At 34.9% G+C, this 12,422-nt stretch overlaps 1 protein-coding gene across 1 annotated transcript in view; it reads right to left on the bottom strand.

The window, feature by feature from the left end:
• Positions 1-12,422, bottom strand: part of MDGA2 (MAM domain containing glycosylphosphatidylinositol anchor 2) — a 951,352-nt gene that overhangs the window by 424,096 nt on the left and 514,834 nt on the right. The window contains 1 exon segment of the mRNA XM_059659042.1: positions 6,974-7,148. Coding sequence (XP_059515025.1) covers positions 6,974-7,148 — 175 coding nt within the window.

Genomic DNA, 12,422 nt, shown 5'->3' with positions numbered 1-12,422 from the left:
GATTCCAGCTGGCTTCACAAAATTGAATGAAACTATATTTTAAGTAGCCACTCAAATATTTTTTAAATGAATAAAAAATAGTAAACACTTATTTCTTAAATGATTCATCCTAAACAATGTGTAAAAAATGCTAGTAGAGATTAATCTGAAATGGTTTTATTCTATCAAATTTGGGGGAAATAATGACTTAGAAAATGGCAGCCACTTTCCTATGCTATTGTCTCTTCTTCACTTATCAAATATATTTTTGTTTATTTGGTGCAAAATATCAAGAAATATCAATTCTTATGAAGAATTCAAGAAAGGTAAATCTAGAATTAAATTTTTGAATTGACAACAATCTCATAAAATTTGGAATGAAATTAGTTTTTACTTTTAGGAACTTAATATTAATAGAAAAGGCTTTGGAGGAAAAATCTTTAAATCTATATTTTATGAATTTAAAAAAATCAAATTATAATATATGCATATAGTTTAGAAAGTCAAATAATTATAAAAAACACAACCTCCAGTATTTCTGAGACCCAGAGACTATCTTTTCAATGCATATTTAGATGTTCTTGGTTTTGCCTTTATAATCCTGAAAGTTTAATTGATATACTAGTATATAGATTTTTTCATTTTCACAATGTCTTACTGATTTCTTCTTGTTGAAGACTTTAGCTTTCCCATACTAACCCTCTCCTATCATATTTTTTATGTCAAGTACTGTTGATATTATTGACCACGTTTCCTTCACAGTTGAACCTAGTAGTATATTTAAATTACATTTTATTTCATATAACTTTTTCTTTGTCTTCTTTTAAAATGTCAACATTTTGTTTCCTCAATTTTATATGTACCTATCCAACCATATTATTAAGCTTTCCATGAGAAGTGTAAAATTCCTCCCTAACACCTTGGGTAACCCACCAGCTGCATCTTTTCCCGAAGACATCCTGCTAAGAGCCTCTTTATCCCAGCTTCAGTCTGTCCTGGTTGCTTTTGAGTTCCCACGCACAGCTATCATCTTGGTGTGTTGCTTCCTTATCGTCCTGGAATTCCAGTCTGTATTTTCTTATACATAATCTACTTCTAAAAAATTATAACTCCTTCTCTTTCTTGATTTAATTTCTAGTTTTGGTGAAACATATACAAAAGTAGCATCCCGAGAAAGAAAACACTGCAGAAAAAAATTAGAAATCTTATAGATCTAAAAATGTCTTCCATCTTCTTTGATATTAAAAAAAAAAAAAAAAAAAAAAAAAAAGGTCTGGCTGCATGCAAAATTCTATTTGAGAAATATTTTTCTACAGAAGTCTAAAAGCTTTACTCAATTGTCTTCTAGCTTCCTGATTTCTATTAAGAACTGTGCCATTTTTTTTTTTTAAAGGAGTTTGGGTTTTATTTATTTTTTTTAATATATTTTATTGATTTTTTACAGAGAGGAAGGGAGAGAGATAGAGAGTTAGAAACATCGATGAGAGAGAAACATCGATCAGCTGCCTCCTGCACACCTCCCATCGGGATGTGCCCGCAACCAAGGTACATGCCCTTGACCAGAATCGAACCCGGGACCTTTCAGTCCGCAGGCCGACGCTCTATCCACTGAGCCAAACCGGTTTCGGCGAACTGTGCCATTTTGATTTTAATGTTTTATATGCAACCATTTTAGAAAAAAACTAAAACTTTGGAAACTTTTAAGATCTTCCTTTCGCTGTCACTGTTTGAAGTGCAGGCTGATGTGTTTTGATGTGAACCGTGTTTATGCTGTCATTCCAGGCAGGCAGTGGGCCCCTTCTAATGGAACAAAAACGCCCAAATACTACGATGGGAAATTTTCTTAAATTATAATTTCTTTGTCTCTCTTTTCTCTGTTTGGAATATTTATTCAAATGTTAGTTCAGCTGCACTAATTCGGCAATTCTTATCTTCTCTCTCTTGTTCCAACCCTTTGATTGTTAAATTTTGTTTTACTCTCTATAAGAGTTTTTCCAATTTATCTTTCATTCCTTCTAATAATTTTTATTGTCATTTTTAATATTCTAAGTATTCTTTGATATTCTCTAAAAAATCCTGGTTTGTACTTTCCTCCTGTTATGTGAATGCAATTTTTCTCTTCTGTTCGAAGAATACTAATTAAAAAATCAATAATTTTGTTTTGTCTTATATGTTAGCCCCCTGTATTATCCTGGTTTCCTGTATCCGTTACCCATTTCTTTGCCTTGGTCTCTCTCACTCGCTCTCACTCTCACTCTCACTCTCTCTCTCTTTTTTTCTCAGAAGATTGTCTCAAATGTCTAGTTATCTTCTGGTATATTCACATCTAATAATCAATTTTAAAAGAGCTTATTGGTAGCTCTGTTGATCAATAATAGTCTTAATTGTGAGTATATTTGCTTAGCTGTTTCAACAGGGCCCCTACTTTTCAGAAAAAGATAGCCTTTTCTTCAGAGTTCATCAGTTTTCCTAGACAAGAATTATCTAATTTTTTGACTAGAAGGCATTCTCTGACCAATAGTGAGAAAAGACTGTGATGAATATGTAAACTTTCACTTACTAACCCTTAATAATTACAGTATGTTGCCTCTTATTTTTGATGATTCCAGAAGTAAGCTTTCTCTGGTATGCTAAGCAGTGGCCATTTCTTGACCCAATTCTTTTTCTTCATAATTGTTTTTCTGCCATCTCCGTTCTCATTCTCTCTACCCTTGGTGATATGTGTTTTGTTGTTGTGACTGATGTTTTATCCTTTTACTATTGTTTTAGTATGGCTGCACAGGGAGAAGACATAAAGAATGCATATGATTAAAACAACAGGGTTAGCTCTAGCCATTCAGCTCAGTGGATAGAGTGTTGGCCTGTGGATTGAAGTGTCCTGTGTTCGATTCCGGTCAAGGGCACATGCCCAAGTTGTGCACTCAATCCCAGTGGGGGGCATGCAGGAGCCAGCTGATCAATGATTCTCTGTCATCATTGATGTTTCTCTCTCTCTCTCTCTCTCTCTCTCTCTCTCTCTCTCTCTCCCTTCCACCCTAAAATCAATAAAAAATATATTTAAACAAACAAAAGCAGCAGGTTTAAATAAAACTAATTCTACACGTTTCTCTTAAACATATAGCTGTTATTTTTCAGAATCTCATAAGAAAGTAGCTTCTCAGGGTCTGACAACTGGATGCTCAGAGCCTAGTGTAATTGATTGGCTTTTGATAAAAAATATTTGTATACTTGACTAGGTCAGATATTATGAAAAAATTTTAATTCATTATGTGATTATGAAATATGCCTCTTTATAAATATACTATTATTAAAGAATTACACTTCAGATAATTCTTATAATGCTTTTATAATTTTTAGGGAAAAAAGATAGGTTATATTAAATTGAGGAACATAATTATAATATTTTTTCAAAATAATAATACAGAAACAATCATATTCTTGATTAAAATAGTAAACAAAAAATAAATTTGCAATTGCTTTATAAAATCAAAGGGAACCACAAGAAATTTTAGAAAATAAAGTGGGGAGAATTACTAATTTACATTATTTAATTTCCTCAAATTCATTAAAATATTGATAGAGTGTCACAAATATTTCAAAATATCTGTCTAATAAAAATAACCTTATTTTATATCAATCAATTGTAGCAGATTCCTCTTTCCTGAAAGTAAATTTTTTTCATCAAAATAATAAGGGCTTATAACTTTAGATATGTATTAGCTGTCAAGTCTAGAAAGTAATGATCAGAACATGCAATTTAATGAGATATATATTTTCACAATTAGGAAAATACTCCAGGACTAGTGATGGCCAGAAAATTAATATTTTGTGAGGCACTTTTTATAGGCAACCTATCACAAGAAATTAAAGGCTAAATTATAATATTATTTATTTTATAGATTGTTATATCCATGCCATACTCGCCTCAATTTGTTATTGTAAATATAATCCTTACCTGCAGATATTTTTAAATTTTATTTTATGCCCATCTTGTGTTTTAAGTTCTCTTGATATTGATGAAAGTTCCACTTATGGAACCAATTTAGAAAATGAAATATAAATGCATCCAGTACAGGTGATTATTCTAAAACCATGACTCCAACAGGAAAATAGGTCCTATTGTTTTAGCATTTCCTAAAATACTTAAAGCAAAGGGCCTGAAATAAAGTAGCTCACTTGTTTATGATTTATAAAAATGACTATCCAATCAAGCAGTCCCACATCAAATAAAAATCCACGCACCATTATATGTAACACTGTAATCTCATTTTAGGCACCAAGTTGCCAAATTTAACGTAGCATTAATAAGTTAACCCCCTTCTTATTAACAGTGATAGAAATTGTTTAAATTTGTGAAGTTTCACGTACAGGAAAACATATTTAAACCTAAAAACTGTCGTCTTCAAGTAGGTCATATTTGGAACAGGTGAACTCATCAGATAGGCATAATTGTCTCTATTGTGTTCTTATCAGTCAGAAATTTATGCAAAATTATTATCTGAAGGAGTTTATTTATCCAAACCTTCAAGAAAGGCATAACTCCTAAAAACACATGTCTTGATCCTATAAGAAAGATCTCTGGCATTCCTTGGAAAAGTTACATCCATAGAGCCCATAATTGAATACATTTTATTGTCCTAGATAATATAATTTTAGGCAGCTTTCTAATAAATCCTGGCCACCAAAAAATACTGAAAATAGTGCTTCATCATGGTTTGCATCACAGTGACATTTCACTTAAACAACATAGAACAAAATGGCAGTTCAGGTTAGTGGGAAACGTCCTAGGGGGAGTCAGAAAAGTAGGGAACAGAGCTAGTGCCTTCAGGAACGTGACACAGCCCCACACTATTAGGATTGACAAAACTGGAAGACCATTGCTATCATTTCCCCCAAACCGTGCAATAGGAACTAAGTCACTGAGGCCCTGCTGAGTCTAGACAGCCAGAGATATGAACAGATAGAAGAGTGGGTGCGATGCAGAATAGTACTGAAAAGGCTTTGTAGGAGGAAGGGGAGAAAGGAATGTTTTTAAGAGTCCTTAAAAATGTCAGTTCCCTCTTTGTATTAGATTGTTAACCAAAATATATTTTAAAATTGTTATTATTAAACCTATTGTGGCAATACAAGTCACAAACTCTTATTCATAACCTTTGGGGAGTGTTTTTCGGAATATTTCAGATTTAAGAAAGATAATATGGTACATTTACACTCAGTTGGATATGGGGCAAAGCTGTGTAATCAAAGACATTTTTTTCCTGAGTAAAACATGTGAGTATTCATACAAAGTAGGGTAAATAAACTGTATAAAGTATCTTCTATTTTTTTTTCTATTACAGTTATTTCAGGTCAGATGTTGCCATCTAACTAGATCACATCAAATTTTGCTAAAAGAAGTTACCAACAAACCTAACAAAAAAAAACAAAAAAACATATGCCCATTCAGTTTTCAGAACTTTTTAGATTTTAGAATTGTAATTAAAGTATTAAAGTTGTGTATTTTAAAAATTTATGACCAAATTTCAATAATAAAATGCTTCTATAATATGACTTCTAAGTGGTTATATTATAGAAGCATTTAATTCATTTAAAGTAAATTTAGTTTAAAATTATATATGAATAGAAATACTAAAAATATTTTTAAAAGTATATGTAACTGGAAATATTTGATCAGGAGAAGGTGCTATACTGAGGTTGGGAAGTGTATGGGTGAGGCCAAGCTGTGTGCCAGTGGGGACAGGAAGCTGACATGCAGATGCCCAAGTTACTCCAAGGAATGCTTAGGGGGCTAGAAAAATGGATTTCTTCCAAAAAGGCAGCAAGCACCTGAATGTGGAAGGTTCATCACAAATAAAGCCCTGTCACCCAATGCTCAGTCACCTGAATAATTAATGATATTCAACATTGGATCTGATAATCTTGTGTAGTTCCAATCACTTTCCTAACTATGCAACACCTGTCATGCATTGAAAGAAAAGGAGATAGAACAGAATTAAATATAGGTAGTAAACCTAGAATTCTTTACTTGTTACTTATTCCTGAATTACTTTAAGGCAAGAAAAAAAATCCTTTTATTCTAACGCTAAGAAGTTATTAAATAAAATTTAAGGTCTTCTAAAGCAGTGGTTCTCAACCTGTGGGTCGCGACCCCTTTGGGGGTCGAACGACCCTTTCACAGGGGTCGCCTAAGACCATTGGAAAACATATATATAATTACATATTGTTTTTGTGATTAATCACTATGCTTTAATTATGTTCAATTTGTAACAATGAAATTGGGGGTTACCACAACATGAGGAACTGTATTAAAGGGTAGCGGCATTAGGAAGGTTGAGAACTACTTTAAAGAGACAATGGAATGGTGAATAAACCTGTTCAAAATATCAAAATGATTGCAGGTATTTAATTTGTTTTGGGGGGGAAGAAAGTAAAGAGAACAAAAGGATTTTAAGTGTATTTGTTAACAGCAAAAAGTGGAAAAATGAGACTAAGAACTAAAAAAAAATCAATCAACACTTTCCACATGGCACATTTTTCAAGGTTCTGATTATTTTCAACAGAGTTGGATCAAAACCAGTCTACACAGAGATTTTGGAATTTTACTATCAAATAGCTCTATATATATGATAAGCATTTAAAAAATAAGAATAGCTAAAATCACACATGTGTAAAATGAGCAAAACACATTATAGTATGTAGAGCATGTTCCTTTAAACAAATATAAATGTAGATTTATATGCTAACATGTAAAGATAAGAAACATACATTCAACACTACTAATTCATTGGTGAAATATTCAATTATATTTATTGTTTTATTCATTTGGTTCTTAAATGTTCTTTAAATAATATGTATTATTTTATCATAAAATTATGAAATTTTCTATAGGATTTTTTTTTCTTTGGGAAATATATTAAATGAGGTATCATTATCTTATATACCTCTCATTCTCAACTAAATAGTGCTTAATCAGTTTTCTGGAAATTTTACTTACAGTACACATCCACTCTGATTGATTTTATCGCTGGGGACCCCAAGCCATTCTCTGCTTTACAGTAATACCGGCCTCCTTGGTTTCGCTGAATATTTGTAATCCTTAAAGTCTCATTGAAGACACTGGAGTCTTGGAATCTGTCAGAGGCACTTCCTGCTGTTTTGGTCCACCTGATCTGAGCAAGCATCAACAAAGATTGTTACTTTAGGTTGGTTTTCTCAAAGAAATATCAAAAATCAAATCATTTGAAGAATTTTTTTTCAGAACTACTACACTGCCATCCCTGGCCAGTTAATAAAAATTAAAAAGAAACATTTATACATATAACTAACTTATAAAATTTTAACTGCAATGTTATCATCATATACTGTATGTAATTTAATTCAATTGCATAGAATTTATCAATAGCTTAATCAGTGTAGAGGACAAATAAATCCTATATAATAAAGAGGTAATATGCAAATTGACCATCATGTCCTCGCACAAGATGGCTGCCCCCATGTGGTCACAAGATGGCCACCACAAGATGGCTGGCAGGAAAGGGCAGTTGTGGGTGATCAGGCCAGCAGTGGGGACAGTTGGGGGCAACCAGGCAAGCAGGAGAGGGCAGTTGAGGGTGACCAGGCCTGCAGGGGTTGGAGGGTAGTTGGGAGGGACCAGGCCAGCAAGGGAGGGCAGTTGGGGTGATTGGGCCAGCAGGGGAGGGCAGTTGGGGTGATTGGGCCAGCAGGGGAGGGCAGTTGGGGGCAATTGGCAGACAGGGGAACAGGCATCAATCAGTCTGGCAGGGGAATGGTTAGGGGTGATCAGGCTGGCAGGCAGAAGCAGTTAGGGGCAATCAGGAAGGCAGGAAGGTGAACGGTTGGGAGTCAGCAGTCCTGGATTGTGAGAGGGATGTCTGACTGACTGGCAATCGGCCATCCCCTGAGGGGTCCCAGATTGGAGAGGTTGCAGGCTGGGCTGAGAGACACCCCTCCCCAGTGCACTAATGTCATGCACCGGGGTTCTAGTATAATATAAAGGAAGTTAAAGATATGTAGAGTAGTCACCCCTAATCTATAGTTCCACTTTCTGCCATTTCAGTTACCTGTGGTCAACCCCAGTCTGAAACATTACATGGAAAATTCCAGAAATAAATTATTCATATGGTTAAGTTGCATGCTGCTGTTCTGAGCTACAATATGCAATCTCACACCATCCCACTCTCTCCTGCCTAGGGTGTGAATCAACCCTTTATCACTTAGTAGCCTTCAGTTATCACATCTACTGTTAATGATATCACAGTGCTTGGGCTTAAATAACCCTTACTTTATTTAATAATGGTTCCTAGCCCATTCACATAACTTTTATTACAGTATATTGGTATAATTGTCCTATTTGTATTATTAGTTATTATTGTTAATCTCTTACTTTGCTTAATTTATAAATGAAGGAATGCATGTATAAGAAAAAACAGCATATTAGTATACAGGGTTCCTTAATATCCACAGTACAGGTATCCACTGAGCGTCTAAGTACATCTGAGCACAAGTGGGGATCTACTGAAGTAAGTTGTAAATACTAATTAGTTTCTCTTTCTTGTTGGGCACTTAAAATTTTTTTTTTTATATTTTCCAAACCCTGTAAAGTACTTTTAATTTATTAACACAGGTGCTAGAGGTAGGCTGTCAATATCTTTTCGGACAAGCTTCATTATTTTATTTTAATTTTTCTGTTTGATTTGGATAATCCTATATAATAAAATGCTAATATGCAAATAGACTTAACACTGGAACAACCAAACAACCTGTCGCTATGACATGTGCTGACCACCAGGGAGCGCATGCAGAACATAGCGAGCATCAGCAGCAGGCGGCAGAGTGTGGAACATGGTGGGCGTAGGCCACAGTGGGATGGTGGAGCAGGTGAATGAGGGCGCCAGACCAAAGTGGGGTGCTGGTTGCTGTCATAAGGGTGAGCCTCTGGCAGTGACTGAAAATTCTTTGCTCCCGTGTTCCTCAGTCCCACCCAGCACTCATACCTGCAGCTGGTGCCGGCCCCACTCGCACCCACTACCAGCCCCGGAGCTGCCTTTCACACACGCTGCCAGCAACAGCCCTGCTCACACCTACTGCCAGTGCTGGAGCCGCCGCTAGCACCCACTGCCAACGCCAGTCCCACTCGCACCCACAGCTGGTGTTGGAGTTGCCACTCGCACCCACTGCCAGTGTCTTGCGCCTGTCCCATCTGCTCAGTGTCATCAGCGGGTGCGAGAGGCAGCTGCCAGCCCCGATTGCCCCTGGGGTCTTCACCACCTCTCCCTGCTCCTCAGGGGTGATCAGGGAAGCAGCCACCGCTCACCTGCTGATGGTGTGGGCCCCAATCTCTGTGCACCAGTGGGTGTGAGCAGGGCCGGTGTCGTCAGTACATGGGAGTGGTGATGGTGGAAGTGGGGCTACCAGCAGAGAGGGGACCAGGGGCCATAGCAGAAGGGGCAGGTTGGGGCCTCGAAGGATGGGCCGAAACCTGCCCCTGTGCCCATTGCAGCCTCGCAGCCCACAGTTCCTTTCAAGGTGCATGAATTCATGCACTATGCCCCTAGTTTAAGAATATTGCTGTAATGGCTTACTGAGAGTACTAGAGGCCCGGTGCACAAAATTCGAGCATAAGGAGGGGATCTCTCAGCCTGGCCTGCACCCTCTCACAATCTGGGACATCCCTCTCACAATCTGGGACCTCTGGCTCCTAACTGTTCACCTGCCTGCCTGCCTGATCTGCCCTAACTACTCATCTGCCTGCCTCATCACCCCTAACCACTCTGCCTGCCTGCCTGATTGCCCCTAACCACTCTGTCAGCCTGCCTGTTTGCCCCTAACCACCTCCGCCTCGTCCCTCACTGTGGTGGCTTCTCTGGAAGGCATCCAGAATGGCGTCTAGAAGGTCATTCAGCTGTCCATAGAATATTATGCCTTTATTACTATAGATATGTAATTTTACACACCTGGTTGTTGAAAATCCTTTTTTTATGGCATTTCTTTAATAAGCCCACAAATGACTTGTCAGTTTTGATCATTAGAATGCACTTTACATCAATAATTATTTCCAAAAAATGTGCAAATTTTCCCAAAGAGAACACCTCTATTACACTGCCAAAGCATTTTGAATATATAAAACATTCAATTATAAACAATACCCTTCTTTTAAACACAGCTGTGTACAGCAGACTTAGTTTGTGCTAGCAATAAAGACACATTTAACTCAAGTTTTGTGTTATTTTAATTTATAAAACCTGAACAAAAGCCGCATGATGGTACTGTAAATGATACAAAATAAGAAGTAAAATAATTTTTTCTCTCTTTGTCCCTGATGTACAATATATATTTTCTTGTTTTTATTTTTATGTTGAGAAATGGCAGATAGAAATCCTCTGAAAACACACATGCAGAACCATGGAAAAAAATACCATTAAAAACAGTCTTCAAAATTGAAATCCTGTAATACTACCATTATTCAAGCTATTTTCATATAATATTAAAATTATGATCTAGTAACATTAAAAGCATCTTTAAAAAGTTATCTAAATAATTAAAATATCAATATGAATATAATCATACTTGCCCTTATTTGTGAGTAAAATGAAAATATTACTTAGAGATGATGAAAACTCAGTAATTCACAAAATTAAATTATCAAAAGTTTATTCAACACCTCTATGCATGGAGTATACACAGAAGTAAAAGACATGATTTCTGACTTCTAGTAGTTTATATGCTAATTACTAATATGCTCATAAAGACACAGGATATAACTAGGACCCTGGTTTGATAACTAGCATTTCTATGGTGAAATCTAGAATTCTGTTTTTATTTAAATTTCAAAATCTGAAGGCAACCAAGTAAGAAAGATTTAAATAAACAAATTATATATTTTTCTTGTATAGAAACATGCCAATTCTATGATAATATATATTTCTAAGATAGAAATAAAACATAATTTCAATTAAAATAGTGAGTATCCTTTGAGTAGCATAATAAGCAAAATTGATTTGAAAAATAAATATTTCATTAAACAAAAAGTTCTGGATTAAAAGTTAGGGAAACAACCTAGCACTTTCAGATATTAAAAATATGTAAATATGTTCTTAAGATACAATGATTAAGTTGTATATTACTGGTACAATACTAGAAATTGTTTGGGAATAGGGGAGAGACCAAGACCATGAGTGCACTTGTGTGTGTTGGGGTGTGTGTGTGTGTGTATGTGTGTGTGAGAGAGAGAGAGAGAGAGAGAGAGAGAGAGAGAGAGAGAAAGAAGAAGAAGAAGGAGAAGGAAGAAGAAGAAGAAGAGGAGGAGGAGAAAGGTGAGAGAAAGGGAGAAGAGACAGACAAGCACCTATCAAACTTTTTGGTCTTAAAAATTATTAAGGACTCCAAATAGCTTTTGTTTATTTGAATAATCCATTCATAATTATATTAGAAATTAAAACTGAGACCATGTTAAAATGTACATTAATTTATTTAAAATTATATTAATAAATTAATAAAATGTTAATATAAGTAACATTTTAAATCAGAAAACCATATTTTCCAAAACAAAAAATAATTGAGTAAAAACAATTAAATTGTTTTATAAGTCTTCAAATCTCAATAATATTGAGTTTAATGGAAAATATTCAGCTGAATAATCATATCAACTTCTGTATGCAACATGTTGCTTTGTTTGAAACATTTGAAGAAAATCTGACCTTTAGTTGGCTGTTAAAGGAAAAAAAAATGTTTCAATAGCCTTTTCAGGTAATAGTGAATAGTCTTCTTTAGTATCACATTAAAACTCTGTAAGTGGTAGTTTCCTAACATTTGCATGCAAAGTGGAATCCGTAACCATATCAATGACCTTTTGACACTCTGTTACATTAAAATCCATTGGTCGACTCCTGAACTTCATATACATTTTTCATTCATACATGATTTCATATCATTGTGCAGTAGTCATTTGGATAATATAAATTTACTGAATTATGTAGATCTTTCAAATATTGACATATTTCATTATGTATTAGAAGTCATGTTTATTAATATCATCATGAGTCTCTTTAGAATAGTATTTAAAGCATTGAGAAGCTGTCGTGCTTTTCCAAATTTTATCATTAGTACAAAATATTGATTTGGTGTTTTCTTTGGAATGGCAAGTTTACTTCATTCATATTTGATAGAATATTTGCCAAATACCCATTATTAAATAACTATACCTTGTATAACAATCATTCTTTTAAGTTAAAAACACTATTCTATGAAAAAGTGGCTAATTCACTGCAAAACTTAAACACACTAGTCCTTACTTACTTAAGACAACACTGTATTTTAGTAAGTAGCAGAACTGTTTTATAGGAATTTTCCATTTTGCCACTCAGAATATTAAAAATACAGTAGTCAAATTTCAAGATGTCAAACATTTTTTTCCTCTACTTATA

The sequence above is a fragment of the Myotis daubentonii genome, chromosome 1 (assembly GCF_963259705.1).
Source record: "Myotis daubentonii chromosome 1, mMyoDau2.1, whole genome shotgun sequence".
Lineage (NCBI taxonomy): Eukaryota > Metazoa > Chordata > Mammalia > Chiroptera > Vespertilionidae > Myotis > Myotis daubentonii.
Note: the sequence above shows the minus strand (reverse complement) of the source record. Positions and strands in the feature narration are given on the sequence as shown.